The sequence below is a fragment of the Galeopterus variegatus genome, unplaced genomic scaffold (assembly GCF_000696425.1).
Source record: "Galeopterus variegatus unplaced genomic scaffold, G_variegatus-3.0.2 Scaffold2321, whole genome shotgun sequence".
Lineage (NCBI taxonomy): Eukaryota > Metazoa > Chordata > Mammalia > Dermoptera > Cynocephalidae > Galeopterus > Galeopterus variegatus.
In genome coordinates, this window is record NW_007728432.1 from 28,621 (window position 1) to 55,536 (window position 26,916).

A 26,916-nucleotide genomic window follows, 5' to 3' on the forward strand; every position below is an offset into this window, starting at 1 on the left:
TGGAACTTGCTCCTACTATAAACGCTCTTACTTCAGAAACATGATGAGGAAATGGAGAGACCATGCGTTCCTTTCTCTGCAGGGCATCTGACTTGGATCGGGAGGAGAGAAGATGGTAACTCAAGGGAATAAGTAGATGTAGAGAAGAGCTCTGGTGGTGCATCAGATTTACCCCCCACACGTCGCCACAAGCCAATGAAAAGGTGAGAGGGTTAATTATTTGATGAATAAAGGAATTAAACTTTTAAATATCTCCAGGCTGGAGCTTAAGAGAATATTTAGCACGTTTACGTGAAAATTTCGTAAGTTTTATGTTAAATCAACTATACTAGAGTTCGTATGGAAAAACAAGCATTTAAGAATAGCTAGGGAAACACTGAAAATAAAAGACCATGAGCCCTTCCAGACATTGAAACATACTATAAAACCAACATAAGTGAAACAAATGGACCAGTGGAATAGCATAGAAAGCACAGAGGTAGGCCCAAAGCCACTTGGGAATTTAGTATATGATAAAGATGGCATCTCAAATCACTAGGGAAAATATGAACTTTTAATAAATGGTGCTGGGACAACTGGAGAGCCATTTTTTAAAAGATAATATTACATCCATTCCTCACACCATGCATAAGAAAAAAACTCCAAATGAATTAGGGATCTAGTGTAGAAGCTGAGACTATACAAGTACTAAAAGAAAATGGGACAATTCCTCTTTTAACATCAATGTAGGGAAACGTTTTCTCATTATGACTCAAAATCCAGAGAAAGAAAGAGACTGATAAATTTGATGACATAAAAGTATTTTATAAATGTTGGTGTTATTAAAAGAAACATACACAAAGCAAAAAGCTGACAAACTGGGAGAAAATACTTGAGAGAAAGAAATAAGTATACACATACATATATATACATATATACACACATGTATATATGTGCCACAGACAAAGGACTAATCTCTCTAATACATAAATCTCTTAGTTCGTTTTTACTGCTATAATATAATACCTGAAACTGGGTAATTTATAATAAACAGAAATTTATTGGCTTACAGTTCCAGAAACTGGGAAGTACAAGATTGAGGGGCCAACATCTGACAAAAGCCATCTAACTGCATCTTCCCTTGGCCGAAGGTTGAAGGGCAAGTTAGAGAGAGAGAAAAAACAGAACTGAACTCACCCTTTTAAATGAACGTACTCCCACTCCTATGATAATGACATTAATCCATTCATGAGGGTGGAGCCCTGTGGCCTAATCACCTCTTAACGGTCCCACCTCTTAAGAGGACCTGTTATAATGGCAATTAAATGTCAACATGGGTTTTGGAGGGGACAAATATTCAAACCATAGCAATAAAGAACTATTTAAAAAATTGAGATACAGGGCAACTAGGCAAAAAATTAATAATAAAAGGCATCCAGACTGGAAAGAAAGAAGTAAAACGATCTTTATTCACTGATGACATGATCTTGTATATAGGAAATCCTAAGGAATCCACACAAAAAAAATTAGAACTAACAAACGAGTTCAGCAAAGTTGCAGGATGCAAGATTAAAACACAAATATAGCTCTCCCTGCCTGATAGTCTTCAGACTGGAACATCAGCTTTTCCTGGTTCTACAGCAGCTTCCAGCCTTCAGACTGAAACTGGGACATTGGCTCTGCACACTTTGGATTGCTGGCCTCCATAATCACATGAGCTGCTTCCCTATTTTATTAAAAAAAAAAAATTCATTTACAATAGCATTAAGTAAATGCTCAGGAATAAATTTAACAAAAGAAGTGTTAAACTTATACTCTGAAAACTACATAACAGTATTGAAAGAAATTTAAGAAAACCTATATAAATGAAAAGACATCTCATGTTTGTGGAGTGGAAAACTTAATATTGTTAAGATGACAATACTACCCTAATTGATCTATGGAGTCAATGCAATTCCAATCAAATCTGGATTTTCCACATAAATTGATAGCTGATCCTAAAATTCATATGGAAATGCAAGGAACCCAGAACAGCCAAAATAATCTTGAAAAAGAGCAAAGTTGGAGAACTCACACTTTCCAATTTCCAAAGTTACTATAAAGTTATAGTAATCAAGACAGTGTGGTACTGGATAGATAGATAAATAGATAGGTAAATGGAGTAGAAAGTCCAGAAATAAACCCTTATGCTTATGGTCAGTTGATTTTTTGACAGGGTGTTCAAGATAATCTATAGAGAAAGAATAGGCTTTTTTGACAAATGGTGCTGGAAAAACTGAATGTCCGCATGCAAGAGAAGGAAGGTTGGCCCCTACCTAACATCATATTCAAAATTTAACTCAAAAGAGATAATCAAAGGCCTAAAATAAGAGCTAAACAATAATATTCTTAGAAGAAAACATAGACATACATCTTTATCACCTTGGATTAGGCAATGATTTCTGAGTATGGCACCAAAAACACAAGCAATAAAAGAAAAAATAGGTAAACTGGACTCCATCAAAATTAAAAATATTTGTTCATGAAAGGACACCATCAAGAGAACAGAAAAACCTATAGAATAAGAAAAATAGTTGCAAATCATATATCTGATAAGGGACTTATTACCAAATATATAAAGAACTCTTAAAATTCAGCAATAAAAAGATAAATAATCCCATTTTAAAGTGGACAAATGACTTGGATAGACATGTCTTCGTATAAGATATATAAATGGCCAATAAACACATGAAAAGATGCTCAACTTCAGTAGTCATTAGAGAAATGCAATTTAAGCCAAAGAGATACAACTTCACACCCACTGGGATGGTTATAATAAAAAAAAAAGGCGGGGGAGTATTGGCAAGGATTTAGAGAAATTGAAAGCCTCATATTCATGGGAATGTAAAATGATGCAGCTGCTTTGGAAAATAGTTTGAATTCCTCAAAAAGTTAAATATAGATTCACCATATAACCTGGTAATTCCACTCCTACATGTATACCTAAGAGATTTGAAAATATGTTCACATAAAAACTTGTACACGAATGGTCATAGCAGTATTATTCACAGTAACCAAAAAGCAGAAGCAACTCAAATTTCTGTCAACTGATGAATGTATAAACGAAATGTGGTATGTCCATACATTGGAATGTTATTGAGCGGTAAAAAGGAACAAAGTACTGATACATGCTACAACGTGGATGGACCTTGAAAATAGTATACTAAGTGATAGAAGCCAGATACACAGGCCACCTATTGTCTGATCCCATTTATGTGAAATATCCAGAACAGACAAATTCATAGATACAGAAAGTAGATTAGCAGTGCCTAGGCCTGGGAGGAGTGGGGTACAGGGTTTCCTTCTGAGGTGATGAAAATGTTCTAAAGATAGACTGTGGTGAGAGTTGCACAACACTGTGAATATACTAAAAACCACTGAATTGTACATTTTTAAAGGATGAACTTAATGGTATGTGAGTTATACCTCCATAAAATAAAAGAAAAAAGGGGATAAAGAAAATATGCATCTATCTACTCATTATGGAAAAAAGAAAAAAAGCAGTAAGCATAAACCAAAAAAAACAAAGTTTGGGTACCTACAGGGAATGGGTGAGAACAGGGTGGAAAGAATGGGAGAATAGGTGGAAAATCAGTGATGAAGAAGAAAGTGACATTTCTCTAGTTATACATTTTTTGTAACTCTGGCTCTTAGAACCATGGAATTGTTTCACATACATATATACATATCTGTAGTCAACCAGGGCGTGGAGGCAAGCCAAAGTAGAATACAAGCAGGAACAAACTGAATTGTGTTATAAATGATTAGCATAACCACAATGAAGTGGGTGGGAAAGAAAAGAACTCACTTAAGTAACTTTGGAAAATTATATTTTGACTGTACAGTACATTGCAAGGCTATGGATAAAAATAACTATGCAAATATCGTACTCTAGTTAGTAAACTTGTTTTTCACAGGAGTATAAGTTAGCAATTGTGAAACTACACTACTTTATCTTTATTCTAGATTTGAACAAATAAGTAAATTTATTGTGAATAATGAGAGTCAGGTTTCTCCCTGTTTGAAAAACAAGTTACAAATAAGGAAAGGGTAAAGGCTGGAATGATCCCTGTGGGGTTGGATAGGAATCAGAGGTGTTACTATGAACTCATGGTTTTTAGTATATGTTTATACACAAATGGGTAGATACAGAAATAAATAGAGATATGTGTTGGCATACTTATACTAAAATCCAGCATCCAGACCTTTGTTTCTATATATCATTCTCCAATTTAAAATAAAACAGGGCTTCTTGGAGAAATGATTGATTATAGAGTTGTGGCAGGGAAAATATGAGATGAACTGGAGCATCTCGTGATGCCACAAAGTAAGGATGTGCTCAGAAAGGAAGACAGCATGTCAAAAGGGAACCAGGAGCCAAACTGGAGTTCCCAGTGGCCTATGCTGGGACAATCTGAGTAACAAAATAATAATGATTACCTTACGTTATAACCTACAGAATAAAATAAATATCCATTAGTCCGCACTGATATGAGTAAATAGGAGAAAAGGTAATACTTCCTTCTACATAATTCTAATTAATAAATATAGAAGGGATAATGGAAATAGAAAATCACCATTTGGCAAACATTGTACTAATAATCGTTGCAGGCAAGAACTATCAATGGATGTGAAAATTAGTGGGTGGAAGAATGATGAGAAACAAAAAGAAGGCATTTTCATAGTCTCAAAATATCCCCCCACAAGATATTTAATAGTAAAGAAACTTGGCCAAGTAATTGATGTCAGCATTACCAATAAGAAGACATATGTCTTCCTCTGATATGATGCACTGAAAAGGACACAACTTCATTTCTGTTGTGTTCTTGCCAGAAATGTATAACCTCAATCTAATCACGAAAAACCAACAAACCCAAATTGAGGGACATCCTACAAAATACTGAACTAGTACTCTTCAGAAGTCTCCAGGTCACGAAAGACAAAGACTGAGGAATTTGCACAGACTGAAGGAGAAGAAGGAGACATTAGTTGTTCTGGATTCAAGCCTAGACCAGGAAAAGGACATTAGTGAGAAGACTGGTGAAATTATAATAAGGTCTGTAATATAGTTAATAGTATTGTATCAATGTTAATTTCTCTGTTTGGATAACCATGCTGTGGTTACGTAAGACATAAGATGTTAATGTTAGTGGAAGCTAGATGGAAGGGTATATGGGAACTCTGTATTATTTTTGCAACTTTTCTGTAAAACTAAAGTTAGTTCAAATTAAAAGGTAAAAAAAAAACTATTAACAAAAATAAACTTAGCAAAAGCGTGTGATAGGCAATAATACTATGAAAAACCTAGAAATTTTAGTTGACCCCAAGTGTAAGTCAGCATTTACTAACTTTTTATTATAGCAGTCTGTTAACTGGTCTCCAAGCCATCAAATTCCAAGTACCTGCTTACACTATAGCCAAACTCAGCTACTGTACAAAGAAAACATTTTGATCATATCACGATCTGTTTTAGTCCATTTTGTGTTGCTATAACAGAAATACCTGTGACTGGGTAATATGTAAAGAACAGAGGTTTATTTGGCTTGCAATTCTGGGACAGCTGCATCTGGCACAGGCCTCAGGCTGCTTCTACTCATGGCGGAAAGTGGCAGGGAGCCAGCGGGTACAAGCAGATCACATGGCGAGAGAGAGAGAGAGGAGAGAGAGAGAGAGAGAGAGAAGGTAAAACAACCAGCTCTTGTGGGAACTAATAGAGCGAGAACTCACACTCATTAATCCCCCCTCCCCCAGGGAGAGCATTAATCCATTCATGAGGGATCTGCCCCCATGACTCAATCAGTTCCCAGCACTGCCACACTGGGGATCAAATTTCCAAATGAGTTTTGGAGAGGACAACCCACCCAAACTCCATCACTATCTTTTTAAAAAGTTGCCTTCTATAAAAACTTCTCATCATGGGGAACAAGGCACCTCTCAGCCTGGATTAAGACTGACTTGGCATCCCTCCCTTTTACCACTCTCTACCACAGTATTTCACACTTCCATAGACCCCTGTGCATAGCTGATTTCAGCACTTCCACAATGTATTCATGTGGAGGCAGTCTTATTCACCAGAATTTCTCCTAGGAAAGCACCATGTGTATATGACTTTTTTTTTTTTTAAGAAGAAATACTTCCATAAGCCACTAGCAGTAGAGAGTGATAAAAAGATGGTCCCTAAAGTGCCATGCACAAGATTAGAGGACTTAATTTCTATGCTTCTGAAAGGGAAGAAGAGAGGGTAGTGACTTAGATAGAAAGAAAGGATTTTGTAGGGTTAATAAGGCTAGTCTCCCTGCACTGGAGGGAAGAGAAGAGGAGGAAAGTCCCTGTAAGCAACACAGCCAGGAAGGGGAACTTTGAAGAACAAAAATGTCTAACAAGGATTTTTATATTTTTTTTTGGTTATATGCTATGTGGCCTCTCACCTCCCTTTCTTGATGACATATTCAGTGGTCCTTATTGTATAGTTGTGTGAGTGGATTCCTGTCGGTGAACATAAGGCTAATTAATATAGAACCCCCCCCAAAAAATAAATAACCAATCTGGGGAATGAGAAGAGGCCTGACGTCTGGACTAGAACGATACCAGTGATAATAGCTACCATTTATTGAGCTCACTATACACCAGGTACTATGCTGAATTCTTTACATACTCTTTTATGTTCCGCAAAACAAACTATGAAGTATGTATTATTACCAAATTCTTACAGAAGAGGGAACAGTTTGGAAATCATAAGTGTCTTGCCCAAGCTCATGTAGTTACTACGAGGAAGTAATCACATTTTAACCCAAGATCTGCAAAACACACACTAAACTGCCCTCCCTCTTCTGTCACAGCACTGTTTTATTGTCAGTGCTCTTGTTCTCCCTATAGAGTATGAGATTGGGATCAGGTTTCATAGTCCCGTGTATCCCCAGTGCTCCGCACAGGGCCTGGTGTGGAACCAGTGCTTGGTGGATATTTGTTGAGTCAGTGAGTGAAGGCGGTGTTATGAGCCGAACAGCTGGGAGAGCAACTGATTCAGCTAATAAAATCCCAAACTGCTCATGCAAGTTGGGTCAAGGCAAGAAGTCCCACTGTCGTCTACTGCACTGGTCAAGCTACAGCTGGAGTGCTGTACTACATTTTAAGAGTGAAATGACAAGCTAGGGAGCTCAAGGTTGTAGGTAGCTATTCTAGGAATTTAAAAGAAAAGCAATAGTATCACCAGGGAAAACCCAATAACCCACTGCCATGAGGCCTCTGTTTGCATTTACCTTCTGCTCAACATATTACATGTAAGTTGAGTAGTGCACGGTGGCAGAGCTAGTTGGAAGAGAGAGTAGTGTAGATGAATAGGCCGAGTTTCTATAATCAAAGGTAAAACAAGCACTGAATTTGCTTATATTCATGGTTTTATCTTTATATTTATAGACCTAAAACTTAACTTTGGTCAGCATACCAAAATGAGATTCATTTAGCGACACTTCCTACTTGGGTGTGATCCATGAACCAACAGCATCTGCACCACCTGGGAGCCTGGTAGACATACAGAATCTCGGGCCCTCCCCAGACCTACTGAATCTGAATTGGTATTTTAACATGATCCCCAGGTATCCATATTAAAGTCTAGGAAGCACTACCATAGATCAATGCATAAACCAGGTGCCAATTTGCAGGAAGAAATAGAACTATTATGCAAACCATAATATAGTCAGCCTGTACAGGGCATCTTCTCCATTTAGGAAGATCAGGAGGTTGCCTGGTGACCCCCACTTCCTCACCACCACCACCCCACCATCACCACCCCCATCCCAAGGAAGTGACTTTTCAGCTGAGTAAGTGCCCACTAGGTGAGAGGGAGGCGGGGAATGTTAGAGAGTTTTCCAGGAAGAAACAACTGTATGTTCCAAGGTCCTAAATGGAAACAGCATGGTATTTTAGAGGAATTGAAAAATGTCCAGAATGGCTAATCAACAAAGAGACAGGAGGAGAGAGGCATAAGATGAGGCTGAAGAACTAGGGTCCAGATGCTTTTTGTCTGTTTTTTAATAAAGTTTATTTCAGAATAATTTTAAATTCACATAAAAGTTGCAAAGATTAGAGTTTGCATATAACCCTCATCCAGTTTGCCGTAATGTTAACCCCTTACATTATGGTGGTACGTTGTCAAAACTAAGAAACCAACACTATAACTATTTTTTTTTTTTTTTTTTGTCTTTTTTCCGTGTCCGGCAATGGATCGCAACCCTCAGTGTCACGCCCGTACCGGACCGGGGACCGGCAACGGGATCGCAACCCTCGGCGTTGCTCCCGCGCCTCGCTCAGCCAGTGAGCGGGAGCCGGTCTGTATGTGGGATCCGAACCCTCGGACGGGAGCGCCGCCGCGCTTCCCAAGTGGCGCACTTATCCAGTGCGCCACCGGGCCGGCCCGACACTATAACTATTAATCAAACTCCAGACTTTATTTTAATTTTACTAGTTTTTCCACTGATGTCTCTTTTCTGTTTCAGGATCCAATTCAGGATACCACACTGTGTTTAGTTGTCATGTCTCCATAGGCTCCTCTTGAATGTGATAATTTCTCAGTCTTTTCTTGTTTTTGATGACGACAATTTTGAGGAGTACTGGTCAGGTATTTTGTAGAATGTTCCTCAATTTGTGTTTGTCTTATTTTTCCCTGGGGTTATGGGTTTTAGGGAGCAATAACACAGAGATTAGACATCCTTTTTATCACATGATATCATGGGGTACTATCAACACAACTTATCATTGGTGATGTTAACCTTGATCACCTGGCCAAAGTCGTGTTTGCCAAGTTTCTCCACTGTAGCGTTACTTTGTTTTCACTTTCTATATTTTCTTCTCTGGAAGCAAGTCACTAAGTCCTGCTCACACTCAAGTGAGGAGGGAGGATGACACAAGGCTTTGTAGAAGGATTTGAGTTTCTAAGAATAATGAAAAGCCATTGAATGAATTTTAAGCAGAGGGGTGACAAAGATTTACATTTTAAGATTAATATGCTGGCTGTATTGAATGTACCAGAGGGGACAAGAAATGGACGTGAGTACACCAGGAAAAAGCCTCTAGCTGTGGTCCAGGCAGGAAGAAACAGTAGCTTGAACTGGCATAGGAGTTAAGGAGAAGGAGAGAAGTGGATACATTAAGAAATATTCAAAAAGTAAAATTTCCAGGATTTAGTTAAATTTTGGTTGAGTAAGAGGCATCAAGGAGAGGAAGGTTTGAGGATGATTCCCAGGAACGAAGTTTCTGGTTTGAGCATCTGGTTGGGTATTAACATGGTTGAAAGCAAAAGGACATAGTCTGAGGACTGGCTAACGGAGGCAGCACCAGAGGTGTGGAAGCACAGTGCTATTGGCCTGATGCCTCTGCTGAATTCTGGAGGCATTGTTTCTCCATGCATCCCTGTCTATTCTGCATAGCACTGTACCCTGGGCAGAGCCCTTTAACAATGAAACAGCCTTGTCCAGTTAGGTAAAGGTTCGATTCTCTTGGGGGAAAGAGTCTTCCTCATTTACTCCAAATCCTTGAGAATAACAATTCAGCAGTCATACTCTACATTTTAATCAAAGATTGTACTTTCCAAAGCACTAGAATTTGCACTTATAGGTACATGTGACGCTAGGTTGAAGTTAATTAGGATTCTGAATCCCCAGAGAGCTCTGTGGGCTTGGGTGTGGAGTCTTATGGCAGAGTTATCGATGTCCCCATTTTCCCAATTTTAAAAAATTGTTCAGAGCCATATATTATCTGAGGCAGAAATCAAGATCCTGAAAAGATCTGGAGTCTGTGACAAAAGAGTTTTCAGATATTGGGGACAGAGCATGTGAGTGACATTGTAGGAGCCTTCTTGAACAAGGCAAAGATGAGGTCAGGTTGTTCATTGGGGAGGTAGATTGTGAAGGGCCTTGCAGGCCATTGTAAGAACTTCGTAAGAACCCCGACTTTTACTCTGAGTAGGGTGGAAACCACTGGAGAGCTGTGAACGGAGAGATAACATGAGTTATCTTACACTTTAAAGGATCCTTCTGACTGCCTGTAGGACATAAACTATAGAGGGGCAAGGGAATAAGTAAAAAGACCAATTAGGAGGTTACTGCAAAATCTATGCAAGAGATTTTGGGTGGCTCAATTCAGGATAGCAGTAGTGAAGATGGTAATAAGTAGTTGAATACTGGATAGATTTCAATAATAGAACTAAATAATATTTCCTGATGGATTGAATCAGTGGGTGGAAAGATGAAGATTAAGATGATGAAGGATTCACGGGTTAGAGGTCTGGGGGTGATCAAGAGATGGTATTCAGATTTGGACATAGTGAATTTGATGTACTTGTTAAACATACAAGTAGAGAGATATCAGGTCAGTAGTCTGTAGTTCAGGAGAGAGGTGTTGTCTGGAGATATAAATTTGATAGTCATCATCATATAATTGATCATTAAAGTCATGGCACTGAATGAGATATCTAGCATGTGACAGCAGATAAGGAAGAGAAGAAAGCCAGGGACTAGCCAGGGCACTCCAATATTTAGAGTTAGGGAATTTAGCTTGGGGAAATAAGGAGGATTCTGAGAAAGAAGTGAGTTCAAGGACACTGAGAAAGAAGTGAGTTCATAAGTAAGCCAAGCTACCCTGGCCGAAACTACTTCCCTACTGACTTGTCCGAGTGTCCTAATCCCCACCATTAAGAATCACACCTTGTAGGTAAAACATTAATTAACTGAAATCCTCTGTGAGAATGCACATGGCCTGAGAGAGAGAGTGGTTCTGGTTTCTTTATTAAATTTATCCACATCTTCCTGGAAAAGGTAACACAAGCCCTGAGGGAGTTCAGATTGTGTTATGGCAGGAACAGAACAGGAGGGAAGGTCTAGAACAAGGTGTAGGGTTCCTGTATTGCAATCAGATTTGCTGACCTAAAATTAGAACATAAGGTCTAACAAAAGGTATAATTTTCTAATTTGTGAATTTTTATTAAAAAGGAGTTTAACAATGGCTCAACATTGAATCATTTACCTAATTGTCTTTGTTCAAGCTATCCCACAGTATCCTGCATATCTTATTGCCATATCCATCAACCCCAAATGGCAGGCCAGAGAGGGAAGGTTGAGGGGGGAGGGCATCGGTGGAAAACTAGAAGCAGCCAGGGGCACTGGGGACTACAGGAAGCAAGGAGCCAAGAGGAGGTGGAAAGCAGACTGTATTAGTCTGTGTTGCTATAACAGAAATACCTGAGACTGGGTAATTTATAAAGAACAGAGGTTTATTTGGCTTATGATTCTGGGACAGCTGCATCTGACACGGGCCTCAGGCTGCTTCTACTCCTGGCAGAAAGTGGAAGGCAGCCGGCAGGTACAAGCAGATCACACGGCGAGAGGAAGCAAGAGAGAGAGAGAGAGGAGGTGCCAGGGTCTATTAAACAATCAGCTCTTACGGGAACTAAAAGAGTGAGAACTCATTAATCCCCCCTACCCCAAGGAGAGCATTAGTCCATTCATGAGGGATCCGCTCCCATGACTCAGTTTCCAACACTGCCGCACTGGGGATCAAATTTCCACATGAGTTTTGGAGGGGACAACACATCCAAACTCCACCACAGACCTTACCTACTAGGCATCCAGCTTGGTGACACAGAGAATGACCTTTGGGTAATGGGTACGCCCTTAAGAGAAAGCCTGCCATGGGGCAGAAAAGACACCACCCTCCTGGTCATCATCTCTTAATTCAATACCTGTCTCCTGTATTGAGCTTCTACCCTTTCGCTGAATTTCTAGGCATACCCCCAAAATTAAGACACAAATTACATACAGAGACAAATACATACTATTTATTTATTTAAATGAAGACAATATTTCCATAACTCTGGAAAGTCAAGTTACATCATCAAAATTGTTTGTTTGAAAGTAGATGTAGTATGTGTTGGCAATAGTTCATGTAAGAGTCAGAAAAATTTGTCAGGTTTCACAATATGGAATGTCCTTTTTGGTCAACAGTATTGCTTCAGTAGAGATAACATTTCACAGACCTTTCCTGTAACTTCTAGAAGAGTCGGCCAGTAAGATTTAGGTTCAAACTTCTTTACAAAGCCATTTTCCTATAAAAGAATAAATTTAACATTTTAACAATCATTGGAGACACATAAATCATGTCCACACAAGTGACAAAAGGATTGGAAAATTGTTGGGTGTTTTTTTTTTATTAAAACATTTTTTTTTTTAATGTTCAGCCAGTAAACATTTGCTCTGCATTTTGCAAGTCCCAGAATCTAGGGTTACACATGTCTTCCAAGTAGTCCCTAGCCTAGTATGACTAATACTAAAACGTAAACCAAGCGTATCTCTTTGACAGTTGGAAAAGACTCACGAGCTCTGCAGGGCCTTGGAATCGTCTTTAGGAGTGTCAGTGGCAGAGCAGGTCAACACTGGCCAAGGGAATTTTCCATTTGAAAAGTGGCCTTAGAAAGGCAGCTTCTGCCTGCACTTTAAGAGTAGGGTCATGCTCTGAGACACATGCTGACATGCCCCAACAGAGGGAAGAAACCGCTCCCTCTCTTCCTTCTCTTCCCCTCCTGCCCTTGCACACGCACATATATTTTCCTGTACATTCGAAGTATGGATGCATGTATGCCCCTTCCTAGAATTTTTTATAAAAGCTATATTTGGCTAGTACAACGAGATCCTCTACTTTTCATTATTATGACAATGAGCAATGTCTATCACAATTGGTAGTTAACATGTCATCTTATTTACATTCAACTTTCTAAAGTAGGGAGTGAACAAAGGAAAAAATTGACAAATTCAGCTATATAAAGATTAAATTTTTTTTAAAAACTATAAAAAAACTAAAATTAAAAGAACAGACTAGAAAAATATTTACATTTACCATGAAAGAGTTCATTCAAATGTAAAAGAAAATCATTAAGCCCTTAGTAGTTAAAAAGGGAAAGCCCATTGAAAAGAGAAATATAAATCATTAACAAGTATATGGGAGGAAATTCAACATTACCAGCGGTTAAATAAATTTACACTTTAACAGAATACTATTGTTTTTTAGACCTATTAAGTTGGCCATGTTAAACCCGCAAAATTATTTTTAATAGTACTGCCCAATGCTGATAGGGTTGTTATGACATTGCTCCATCAATAAAATCCTTTTGGAAAGCAATACGTATTCCAATATGCGTGAGTAGCCCATAGCTTATGAACCAGTCATTCCCCTGCTGGAAATTTTTCATGAGGCAGTTTTCTAAAATATTTGTGTTTGGGCAGGGGGAGGAAGCTGGGGGAAAACATACACATATTCAGTATTGAATCATTATTTCTAACGGGGGAAAACTGGAAACAACCCAAATGTCTAACTAACAATTGGTAATTGGTTAAGTAAATTATGATATATCAAATTGGTGGAATATTCTGTAGACATAAGAAATGTTAACATGGAATATGAGAAGTGGTGTTGAAAATATTTATAATGCAATGTCACAAGAAAAATACTCTTATGTACATCCTAATTATAATTACATATAATGTTTGCATGCAAATATGTTTGGACAGTGGGAGTGAATTTTTCTTCTTTCCAGAATATTTTTTTCAAATATATTCTTTTCAAAAATGTTTCCCTTAATGATGCTATTTGTATCTTAAAACCGTTATATAAACATAAATATACAAATAAGGGTTTGATATCCTGTCAGTAATGTAGTAAACAAGGATTGCCCAGGTCTGATTATTTCTGGAAATAGTGATAATTTGTTAAATTCAGCTACCTTGATTTCAAGAAAGGCAAAAGTATAAAATAATACACTGTATCAATAATTCAAAGAAAATCAGAAACTCAGAATTTTCGAAGACATAGACAAATACCATGATGTTATTCCCACTTCTCTAGAGATTATTCATTTATTCATTCAAGAAACATTCATTGAGCATTAACCAGATGCCAGGTACCATTTAAAGCACTGGAAACACAGTGGGGAACAAAACATTCAGGATCCCTTCTCTCACTAAGCTTAAATTCTCATTGCAGAGACAGACAATAAACAGATAAGCAAATAAATATGTAATGTAATGTCCAGTTGTGAAAACTATTATGAAGGAAATAAAGCAGAGTCCAGGGATAGAGAGTGGCACTGGTACCATCTTAGTGGGGTAATCAAGGAAGACTTCTCTGAGGAGGCAACCTTGGAGCAGTGACTTGAGTGAATGGAAGAAGGGAGCCGTGCAAATGTCTGGGGGAAGATTATTCCAGGCAAAGGCAACAGGAAGGGCAAAGCCCCAGAGGATGGAGTGTGCTTAGCTTATCCAGGAAGGCTGGAGCTATGAGGGCACAGGAGGAATTAGGAGAAAGTGGGATTTGAGAGGTAGGTAGAAGCCAGAACACATAAGGCTTTGAGTATGGTGGTCAGGACTTTGCATTTTTGTTCCCAGGGTGAAGGGGCATCTTGAAGCGTTTTGATTAGGCCAGGACATGATCTAATTCAAGTTTTTAATATATCACTGGCTGCTATCTGGAGAACAGATTATAGCAGGTGAAGGATGGAAGCCAGGAAACTGGTAGGAAGCTACTGATGCAGTCAAGTGAAAGAAGGTGGCCTAGATGCACTGGATATATAGTATTTCAAAGGTGCAGCCAACAGGATTTGCTGATGGATTGGATATAGAGTATGAGGGAAAGGAGTCAAGGCTGACTCCCAAGACTAGAGAGCTAGCGCTTAGAGAGCTTTTCTGAAGGATCCGTAGGGAGAAGTGTTTTTCTCTAACTCCCGTATCAGTATCATGCATTTCTACATGACTTGAACTATGTCTCACCTTATTTTTCATTAAGCGACTTTGAAATCTCAAGTTAAAATTCAAAAGAAATATGAGTATTTGGCCCCAAAATCTATTTAATGAAAGGATATTTATATGGATACATAAGCTTGTATCATGTCAACACTAGATCTTTACACCTTTTGGAAATGCTTTTGCCAAACTGGACACTTAGTCAATCATCTGTACGTCCCTATATGCCCATTTATTTGGCCTCAAAATGAACAGAACATTATTTAGAGCAAGAGGCTGAAAAAAATAAAGAAAAACCTTTTCACTTAACTCTTATGGCCCAAGCTTTAACATGCTGGTTACTTGGAAAGCACCAACTCTGACTGTACAACTCTACTTTCAAGGAGGCTTTCTTTTGGTATTAAAATAGTTTCAAGAATTCTATATTTAAACTTCTTGGAATTTCCCATATAATCCTCACAGTTGCTTAGTATTTGACAGTTTATAAAGCATTTTTACAAAAATGTTTTCTAATCCTTTAACTTCCCTTCTAAGGTAGTTATTATTGTCTTTATCATATATTATGTGTATATTATTATACCATTTTATATCATATCATATTATTATATACATTATATAAGGGATGTGAGTTTCAGGGTACTTCAGTAACTTACCCAAGGCTATACCTCTAGTGAGTGGGAAAACCAGGATTCAGATCTCCAGCTTCAGAGTCAGTTCACTCAATCACTCCATCAACAAATATTTGTTGGGTACCTTCTATGCAATAGGCCCTATGCTGAGCACGAGGTATACAGTGATGCATTAAGTAGACAAGATTCCTCCTGCATGGAGCTGAGGGCCAAGAATTCTTTCCAGTCCACCAGCACAGACACAGGAGAATGCTTCGTCAAAGAGGGTGAAAGTAGGAAAGCCACCTTAAAAAGGAAGGGCAATCCCAAGGAGTGAGACATGAGTTTCATCTCAAGCACATTCTAATGGCTCTTTTTTCTAATGGCTTTGAAGAATCATCCTTTCTTCATGAATGCTGAAGACAGCTAAAAAATAGCACTAGCTCTCCTATCAGATCCGGTGAGAGCCCATCCATTTTCAGCACTTCAAATTGGCAGAGGGAACAGGAGAAAATAATGGCAAATGTGGAAGAGGAAGAAAAAAGATGAGAAGCCTCAAATGGAAGAAGGAAAGGAAGGAAGGGAGGGAGGGAGGAAGGAGGAAAGAAGGAAGTTTGATCAAGCTGATAAAAATGAGAAAGGGAATAAGATATGAAACCGTAAGTCCCATTATTGATATACCAGTCTTATTTTTTCCCTCTAGGGCATCTGTTTTACATGGTGACTAATATCTAACCGTAGGTGATCATATAACTTATGGAGATGGAATATATTTAATCAGATTTCTCCATGAAAGCTAGGCCAATACTACTAATAACAGTAACAATAACCCTAAGCTTGTATTGAGTACTCATTTGCAGGAACTGTTCCAGGTGCTTTTTCTATATTAACTGATTTGATTCTTATACCAGTCCCAGGAGAAAGGTTCCAACCTGGTTTTACAGACAAGAAAACAAGGTTTAGGGAAGTTAGGTAACTTGTTCATGTCACACATGTAGTAAACACTGGAGCCTGGAAACAAATTCAGGTCTGTTCAGACTTGTTGCTCTTAGTATCTATGCTGTGTTCACAGACCACATTCTTGATCCAAAAGTTTTGATAGAGGTCTTCAGGCACTTTTAAAATTGAATTAAATTGGGCAGTCCTATGTACGGGGCACCCCTGGAGCCTGGCTTGAGGCTGGGGTTCGGTTGTGTCCAGAGATGATTTAAGCCTATTGCCCACAGCTGCACCTGGTCGAGGTGCCCAAAGAACCGATTGAAGGGTATGAGCATGATGAGAAATTTTTGAGGAAGATGCACCACGTGCTGCTGGAGGTGAATGTGTTGGAGGACACCCTGCAATGCCCAGAGTCTGGGCGTCTGTTCCCCATCAGCCGCAGGATCCCCAACATGCTGCTGAGTGATGAAGAAACCGAGACTTAATTATGCCGGGCATCAGTTTTTCATTCAGTGACCCTGTATATGTTTAGGTATATCTGGCTTACTAGTTCTGTTATGTGTGTTTCCTAACCCTTAACCCAGTGACACAGAACACAGTGTTCTGGAGCTCGATAGTATATATTTTTTTCTCATTAAAAGTTCAAAACCAGGGCCGGCCCGATGGCGCACTGGAGAGTGCGCCGCTTGGGAGCACGGGGGCACTCCCGCCGAGGGTTCGGATCCCATGTGGAGACCGGTTCCCGCTCACCGGCTGAGCGCGGTGCGGGCGCAACACCGAGGGTTGCGATTCCGTTGCCGGTCCCCGGTACAGGCGCTACACCGAGGATTGCGATCCCATTACCGGTCAGTAAAAAAAGACAAAAAGGAAAAAAAAAAATTCAAAACCAAAAAAAAAAATTGAATTAAATTGTAGATTGTGTGCTTTATAATAAAAAAATTTTTGAGTTTTTTCAGAAGGGTGCAAAGTGAAAAGTTGGTGCCTCTGTATGATAAAGATGTGAAATGTCTTTTCTACTTTTCCCCTTTTTTTGTGAGCCATTTGACTCTACTAGCATAGGCATGTGGTCATGCATTTCCCCTAAAATGAATCCTTCAAGAGTAAGCTCATTCATTTGAGCATATCTGTCAACATCACTATGAAAGGAAGATATCAGTTTGCCATACCGTATGTACTGACTCAAAAGAGCACTGCCTGTCATTCACAAAATCAATGTCTTAGGTGAGCTGAGAAAGGAGTATAGAGATTGCTTTGAAATGACATCTTAAAGAGTGTTTCTAACATGTCTACAACCTCTGCTATTCAGGTGTAAAAGTGAAGAACTTGAAACATGCATAAAGACTTTATGAAGGCTGAGTGTGTGTATGTGTGCAGGCAATGATGCATTTACATCTCCATTCAGGACAGGTTCATCCTGCCAAAGTCACGTTTACACCTGTACCACCCTGGAAAAATGAACACACTTCTAGAAATTCTTAGGGACAATTCCACACTCTCCACACATTATGAGTTCCAGGAGATCACAGAATTTATGATGAAGAAGTTAAATGTCTAAGTAACACTTATTCACTGTCTGTGTGTTCTGAGTACTGTGCTAGGCACAGTCTAAGCCACACAAAGCTTGCAAACTTGTATTTCTCTACAGGCTCATATGTGGGCCTCCATGCTAGAGAATATTGGCCTTCACTTTAAACCTACACAGTGCACCTGAAATTCCCATCAGTGCTTCAGTGTGGCTTCCCAGAATCAACCAGAAGAAAAGATGACCAAACATGTCACATGTTCCACCCAGCCCCAAGTCAGGTTGAGTTAGAAGGAAGAGTTCCAGGAACAAGAAGTTGATTAAGAAAGGGGAGTGGTTTCAGCAAGGCATATCATTATGCAGGAAGGCCTTAAACAAAATGAATAAGGCATCAAGTACAAGATTGATAAATTCAGTTGTATCAAACTTTAAAACATTTATAACGACTGAAAACATCTACAGTTTTAAAAGATAATCAACTAACTAGAAGATACCTGCCACATATATAAAAATAGTTTGTGACCGGAATATTCAAAGGATTCCTGCAAATCAATAAGAAAAAAACAAAAAAAATAATAGGAAAAATGGGCAAAGGATATAAACAGGCCATTCCCTAAATAAGAATTACAAAAGGTCAGTAAACATATGAAAAGATACTTAAACTTACAAGAACAAATTGGGGAAATTATAACTGATTGCTACAACCTAATGTTAGTCAGCTGGAGTTGGGGGGAAATGTTGGGTACTCTAACAAGCTGCTGATGGGAAGGTAACTTGGTAAAGCCACTTTCGAGGGCAAAGATCTTAAAACTTAAAATATGTATGTACACCCCGACCCAGCAACTCTGTAACTCAACATCCACCCTAGAAAAACACACACATGTACAAGGGAAGGTATGTGCAAAGATATTCAATGAAGCATTGCTTGTGATAGCACACTCTGGAAATAACCTAAACATTCATCAGCTAGAAATGGCCAGACACTCGACAGCGTTTACATACAACGGAATATATGCAGCACTCTTAAAAATACTATTTTAAATACCCTTGGGTGAAAAAAAGAGTTGCATAATAAGTATCATGTACTATTTTTATGTATAAAAAAATTGGGGGGGGTTGGGGGGTCAGGTGCTGGCCAGTTTGCTCAGGTGGTTAGAGCGTGGTCCTGACAGCACCAGTATCTGGGTTTTGATCCCTATACTGACCAGCTGCAAAAAAAAAAAAAATTTTTTTTCACAAAGTAGTACTGTGTATACTTTCTATGTATATATTCAATAGGCGTGTTTTGCATGTACAGTAATTGATAACAGTGGTTAGCTCTTGGGAGATGTGAGAGCCAGGATTGAAGGTTGGAAAGAGAATCCATGTGGACATAAGTGCTTTAAAAAAACAGGTACTAACTGTATTGGGACATAAAGGAAAGCATATACATCCAGCTATAAGAGGCTTCTTACCAACATATTCCCCTACATGGTCTTGGCTTTTTGAGGCACTGATAATAAAGTGAACTTTTATATAAAATTCTTGAATAAAGGTTCTTATTGGTGGTACAGTACATTGTTTTTTATCAACAAGCTATAACAGCCCAGAATTTGTTGTATTAGAAAAGTAAAAAAAAAAAAAATCAATTTGTGAGTAATGAATTTGCAAGAAATCTATACTTGTCTTTTGCAACACAATAAATACCTTAATATAACAGCATCCAATACCAACTCTTTCTGTACTATTTCTAGATTGTCATGACAACCCTCGCAAAAGCTAAGTACTGATTAGAGTGTCTGCACTGTTGACCCTGAAGACGCATTAAAGAGGTGCTTTATTAGTCCCCAAACCTCACTACTGTAATTTACACTGTTAGAAATTAAAACCGGATACACAAGTGTTTTCCAGGTATAAAGTTCTAGGATTCATTACTGGAAATGAACCAGAAAGTATTTTTTTGTTAATTTAAAAAATTAAAAACTTCTAAAACAAACCACCCAAGGAAAATAAAATCCTTAGGTAGGTGTTTTGTTGTTAGTTCAATGAGCGAGAAAACTATTCTTATTTCACAGTAAAGAACAATGAAGAATTTTTTCCATCACACTTACCCAGCCTCCGTTTTGCCTTATCCATTCTCCCATGTTATTCATTATGAACTCAGCAACAAAATAAGAAATTTCCTTGTATGTGTCCACATCCAGGGCAATTTGCTCTCGTAGAAGCTTCTTGATGAGAATACCTCCGAATGCAAATATGGTCACAATCCTTCCCCAGTTAATTATGCCATCTTCAAATTCCTTTTCCATCACTTGATTGAATATTGTTCTGGCAGTATCTATGGACACAACATCAAAATGGTCCAAGCATGGTTTCAGATTCTTTTCAACTTCTTTTTGGACTGAGAAGGCCACGTTTTGGAGCACTCTGGATGTTTTGCTTGGACCCAATTCAGGTTGTGGTACTTGTAGGACGTACTGCAGGTAGTCCTGAGCCAGTGTGTGAACATATCCAAATTCACAGTCAGTCATCTTCAGCTTGGAGGGTAGCAGTCTTGAGCCGGTTCACTTGGAAGTTGTGGCAATCTGAACTCGGTGAGATTATGACACGTGGTGATATATGGAGGCTGGTGGAATTTCTGTTTGTATCACATTATGACATATCCTTCCTCTTAGTCACTTTCATGTGTAGGCTGTGTGTGAAAGAGAAAGTTCCAAATGTGAAAAGGAAAATGTTTCAAAGAGAGGTCACTTCCTTATCTTGTGGTGGTTCAGCTTTAAAATCTTCAATGCAAGGATGTGGAGGAATTACGATCCTCTTACATTGCTGGTGGGAATGTAAAGTGGTAAACCCCCTAGGAAAAAATTTAGCAGTTTCTCAAAAAGTTAAATACAGAATTACCAAAAGATCCAGCAATTCCATTCATAGGTACATACCCAAAAAATTGAAAACAGGTACTCAAACAAATACTTATATACGGATGTTCATACAATAGCCAAAATGTGGAAACAAACCACATGGTCATTAACAGATGAATGGATAAACAAATTATGCAAGATTATTCAGCCATAAAAAGGAATGAAGTATTGATATATACTACAACATGAATGAATCTCAAAAACGTTATGTTAAGAAGCCAAACAGAAAAGGTCATATATTGTATGATTCTGTATATGAAATATCCAGAATAGGTAAATCTGTAAAGACAGAAAGCAAATTGGTGGTTTGCAAGGACTGAGGGCCCGGGAGTGGGGGTGTGGTGGGGTGGGGGGTAACTGCCTAATGGGTACAGTTTTATTTTGTGTGATGAAATTTTGGAACCAGACAACGGTGGTAGTCGCATAACATTGTGAATATACTAAATGCCATTGAATTGTTCACTTTAAAATGGTGACTTATGTTATGTGAATTTTACCCCCCAAAAAGTCTTAAATGCAGCCCAGGGGGTAAACCAGATTAATGAAGATTTGGAATGGAGACTAGAGAACAGCCCGGGTGACAGAGAACAAGGGCCTCTCCAGGCTGCTCTGGTAGGACCACCCTTGATACTTTGGTACTTAAGTAAGGATGATATGGGGAGGGAAGAAGAAAATATCTCCTTTGGTCTTCACCAACCATTTACTCTAGAATTTCTGATAGAAAACAAAGTAGTGCTTTTATCCTGACTTAATCCATATTCTTGAGTCAGGTAAATTACCCAATATATGGATCAGAAATTCTGGGACCAGAAAGAGAACTTGACATGGAGTCAGAGGCCCTAGACTCAGTCCTAGCCAAATTCCCCTTCCCTTACTATGTGCCCTGGGTCTGTGCCAAATTTGTAAAATGAGGCAATGCATATTGACCTCAGAGGTTTGAGGTGAAGTTAAAAGAGATGATCTATGTAAAGCACCTATCAACCTGCCTGGTAAAAGATAGGTACTTAATCAATGCTAGTCCCTCATTCCTTTATGGACTAATGAAGAATTTGGCTTCCTGTCATCTCTTTACCCAGCAAAGGTATAACTTCATAAGTGCACAGTTTGAAGTGAAATGCAAATCTCATTTTATTTAGCTTTGGCAGCAGTTCTGAGAAAAGGTTGGCAGTGATGGTGAAATTACCGGCTAAAAGGAACACAGGGGATTTGGGGGTGAAATTCAAGTCTCCACGTACTTGTACATAGTAATTAAGGCAACTACCAAACACTTGTAGGAGGTGGAGAACCGTATTCCTGTCTGATACCTGCAAGCTGAACAGCCATTGTTGCTGGTGGGCAGGAGTAGTGGGTGGAAGGAAAAGAAGACAATCCATGGTCCCTAGAGAAACTGAATATACTTTTGTTCCCCTCCACATATGGAGTGACTTTGATTCTTTGCATCAGTGTCTATGTATGGACAGCTGCAAACAGAAGAAAAGATTCATATATAACTTGTATTTCTGAACTATCACCACAGGGCTAGGGAGAAAGGGAGAGATGTTCCTTACGGTGCCAGTTAATGGGGACTTGGAGCGGCTGTGAAAAGGGAGCTCTCAGACCTACTGCAAGAATGTAATTGACTAAGGTCCCCAGCACTGTGCCTTCCTTCTCTGACTCTGCACTGTTTTGTAAGTCAACCTCCTGTGATGGGTATCTTTGGTTCAATAACTCCCCATTGGCTTTGCAAAAACTTTCTTAGACTGCACTGCAATCTAATACTCTTCCTACCCCATCTTCCTTCCACCTCTCTCTTCCTTACAAGGATCAGTCTAGCATTGTGGTCCAACAGCTCTCCTGCCTCTTCTGCCTCCTTCCCCATTTTCCCTCACAGGCTTTTTCCCCAATAAATCTTTTACACATCTATCTAATCCCCTCGTGGCATTTTCTTCTTGGGGTACCCAGACTGACATGAGACTTGCACAGAACAAAGGAGCATGCAGATGTGTGGTCCAGCCTCTTCTCCAGGATTTCCCCTGGGGAAGTCCTCCCATGCCCTCTTAGACTAGGCCTGTTGACCCTCAGGAACACAAAGCTAATAGCAGGCTGCCGCTTTCTCTTCTCAAATTATCTGAGTATCATAAGAATCACTGGAAGGATGGGAAGTTTGCATTTTTTGCCCCCATCACATTCCCATGTTGCTGAGCATTTCTGAAAAAGATAATAGAAGCGTGTGGCTTAAGAGCTGCAACTGAGCATTCTGAGGTCAAGGTCTATCTTTTTTTCTCTCCGCATCCAGTGCCCAAGCCTTGATCCAGGGAAGACAGTAGTTGATCTTTGTTGAGTAAATGAAATGGGTTTATATCACGAATTTAGGACTTTATATTCTGATCTTCTGGATCAGAAAAGGAGTTGCTTTTAAAATTCTTAAATATTGTGGCCAGGTTTAGTTCATTTGGAAGAATTTCCAAATAATCACTTTTCAAGGATAGGTGGGAGAGAGGAAAGACAAAGTCTTTTCCAAGGGAGCGGGGGCGGGGGGGGAAGGAATTATTTCTTTGTATATAAAGTGAAAAAGGACAGGGGTGAGGTGGGGTGGAGGTAAGTGTTGGTCAGAAGTAAATAACTGACCATGAACCAGGTGTAAAGACATAGGGAGGTGTCCTTTCTCAATGCCACTATACCATTATAATCTGAGTCTGCACCCACCCGAGTCTACTATACAGGCCCATTAGGACCAGCTCATAGTTCCCCATCCTCTGAGCACCTCTGTCTACATGTGAGATTTTGTATGAAATTAAGAATCCACCACAAGTACACTCTGAGCGAGTCAACCAGAATGGGTGGGATCTGGAAACCATATGTGTACTCAGTTATTCCATAGGCATACACTAAGCTGCTGCTGTGCATCAGGGACTGTATTAGGTGTTGGAGATAAAAATTCCTGCCCTCAAAGAATTTTCAGTCTGGGAGAAACTATGCCATAGTATAGGCAGTGAAAAGAACTGCAGAAGGGAATAATTAGAGGAAGTCACTGCAGGAGCTTCAAATACAGACATCTTCCCTGGAACACAGAGCCAGGTGTGCAGGCACGCAACAGCTCTGAGGTTCTGGGAAGATCAGTGATACTGATCTACTGTGGACGGATTGGGGAGGAGGTGATGACGGAAGATGATTTACCAAATCTGTCCACACTTAACAAGTGCGTATGGCCTCACCAAGGTTTTCTCTATGCTTGTTTTGTCCAGAAATTTCTACTGAAGAGGCATGAAATCCTGGCTTGGGCTGAGAGAACTACTAGTGTTTGTCATGGAAATAACATAAGAAGAGTACAAATCAACCTAATAATTAACAACTTCTTCCATTTGTAAAGTGCTTTGGACTACAATATTGCAATTATACATATAAATGAACTACGACCTCATGTATTTTCATTGAGCTTATGTAAATTGCCACATTTATACACATATATTCCAGTTATCCATTGCTTTGTAACAAACCACCCCCCAAAACTTAGCAGCTTAAAACAACAATCATGTATTTTGCTCAGGAACCTGAAATTTGGGGAGGACTCAATAAGAGTGGTTGGTCTCTGTTCCATGATGTCTGTCCCGGGCTTAGCAGGAATGACTCAAACATTGGGGTCTCTTTTCTGCTCTGACCAGGGAACAGAGAGCAATGGCTGACAAGGGTTAAGTTTCAATGGGGAAGAAGAAGGAAGAACACTGAAGCCACCCTGGCTGAGTGACCAGAGGAATGCAAGCTCCAGGACAAGGTGCGTGACGTGGAGGAGAGACTACTGAGGTCAACTTCTCTTTTCCTCGAAGATGGAACCTGAAGTTTGCCAGGCTTTTGCCTGCTTCAGAGGAAATGGCTCAGGGAACTCCCACTGTTGCTTTGCTCTTTAGCTCCTCTGAGCTTATCGCAACTACTTCCCTATACCAAGGGCCTGGCCAGAACAAATTCTCTACAGAGAATAATCATCTTCAAAGAGTGACACAATCGTAACACAAAAGGGAGGGGGAAAGTATGCACCAGCAGCCACCTGCATGTCCTCCTGTCATCTCCCTTGGTCTCATGGGGCCAAGCCTTGATAGTCAGAAAACACCAGGGAGGAAAGTCCACTCTCCCCCATCCCCACCCCCTTTGACCTCATCAAGAAAAGCTCAATGTGACAAAGCTCCTGGTGGGAGCTTAGTTTCTATCTGAGACCACCAATTCCAGGAAATCCTATGAGCACAGCATGCAAGAAGGATTTCCCACCAATTTTCCTGTTGTATTTGGAAGCAAGGCTTAAGAGGATACTGGACAGAGCCACTAGCTGTGAGCCAAGGGAGCTGAGAGGCAAGAAAGGAAGGAGAGAAGGGTCAGGAAACCTGCCAGTGGGGTAAAATGTTTTAACTAAGGTTGCAGAGGCCACAAAGGAGAGGAAGGAGGAAGGATGGGGAGAGAAAGCAAGGAGAAAGCAAACTGAGGGGAGGTCGGAATTATGGATGGTCCTGTATGAAATGGAATATCTTTGTGCAACATGTAATAATGTCACTCACTAACATGTCCTTCGTCATCCCCTCCCACAGGTCTGTGCGTGCAGGTGTGATCACCAGTCTTTCCTGACCTTTGCCCCATCTTACTCTAATGTCCATTGCTCCTTCCACTCACCCACTCAGGACCTTCCAAGGGCTCCCTCTTGCCTATGAAGAGGAACTAAAACTCCAAAAAGGCTCTTCATGCTCTGACTCGGCCTCTCCAGTCAACCTAATCTCAGCCCACTCCAGTTCCCTGCAATGCCTGCCCTGACACTGCCAGGCAGTCTCCTGGCTCCAGCAGTTTGTTCTTCCTGTCATCTCTAACTGAAACGGCTATTCTCTCTCATTCCTGTGTCTCCAGATCTTCTCCATCTTCAAGGCCCAGTCAAATAAAGCCTTCCCTATTCACCCTAGCCAGGAACAAATCTCTTAGTGTGTGCTCCCGTGGAATTTGTACCTGTGTAACAGCAAGTCTCATGGTGGATCTTACACTGCAGCGATTATGTCGTTTTGTGCCCTTTGCTAGACTCCAGACTGGCAGCTGTCCTAGCAAGAGGGCTGTCTTGTTTTTCTTTGATTCCTTCAGAAGGCCCAGCACAGTGACTGGCACATGCAAAGCACATGACAAATGTTGGCTGGATTCTATTATTATCAATGCCATCATTATCAGTGATGTTGAATGTTTTACAGATGGCCCGCTTCATAAGCAGGCTGATACTGTGACTGAAACTGTACTAGCTTTTCTGTTATGTTTTTCTCAACCAAGCAAAAGCAAAATTGTCCTTTCTTTTCTCAAATGTCATCTGGGGGGAAGTACAAGAGGAAAGCCCATTTGAATAGGACATTTAAGTGATTTGGGCAGAGGACCTTGGACTTTCCACTGCCTTGAATAGAAAAAAGGTTCAACACAAACCAAAGAAGCAGAAGTACTCAGTGACAGCAAATGAAACGGGGCCCCTCTAGGGAAAGTGTCTGCAAGAGTTAAGGCCTCAGAACACACCAAAGAGCAAAGTGCAGACAGCTGACAGCCACTCACTCAGCCAGTAGCTCAACAAACTTTCCCGAGCACTTACCACATGCCTGGCCTTGAGCTGGGCTCCAGGGATATGTATGCATAGGTTTTATTTCATTAACACATGGTGTAATGGCGGCAGGGGCCAGGGGAGGCAGGGAGTGACACAGACCACCAGAAAAGTCACCTGCAGAATGTTAAGGGCCACAATACAAAATGACAGGAAAGTTCAGCCTGGAAAAGGAAACGAGGCCTTCCCAGAGGAGGCTGACATATAAGCTGGCTCTTAGGGGATAAATAGAATGTCCCCAGGCACAGAGCACAGCACTGGTAAATATATTCAGGTGTAATTCAAGAAATATGCTCCCAATGAGGCTGAAATGTAGAATCCAGGGTTGTGGATAAGTTGTAAGAGGTGAGCAGAATTCAGGTCATAGCAGACTTCTGTCCTGGGTTAGGACTTCGGAACTGACTATAAAAAATAGAAGGAAACTTTAAAGGGGGTTAAGCAGGAAAATAACACGGTTAGATCTGCATTTTAGGAAGATTATTTGGACAGTACCATGTATAGTGGATTGGTTCCTGGGGAAACTGGAGCCAGGAAAAGGGGTTTGTTTTTTAATCATCATCCTTGT

General features: G+C 39.9%; 1 protein-coding gene and 1 long non-coding RNA gene across 2 annotated transcripts; one reads left to right on the forward strand and one right to left on the reverse strand.

The window, feature by feature from the left end:
* On the forward strand, positions 1–25,694 carry LOC103597465. The gene is made up of 3 exons (XR_551112.1): positions 1–203; positions 24,409–24,547; positions 25,321–25,694. It is a non-coding gene; the product is annotated as an uncharacterized LOC103597465 (long non-coding RNA).
* BCL2A1 (BCL2-related protein A1) lies at positions 11,830–20,543 on the reverse strand. Its single transcript, XM_008581302.1, has 2 exons — positions 19,961–20,543; positions 11,830–12,115 (listed from the first exon to the last, which is right to left on the reverse strand). Exons 1-2 carry the CDS (start codon positions 20,378–20,380, stop codon positions 12,008–12,010), a joined length of 528 nt encoding a protein of 175 aa, XP_008579524.1. The 5' UTR covers positions 20,381–20,543; the 3' UTR covers positions 11,830–12,007.
* Positions 25,695–26,916: the final 1,222 nt, after the last annotated feature.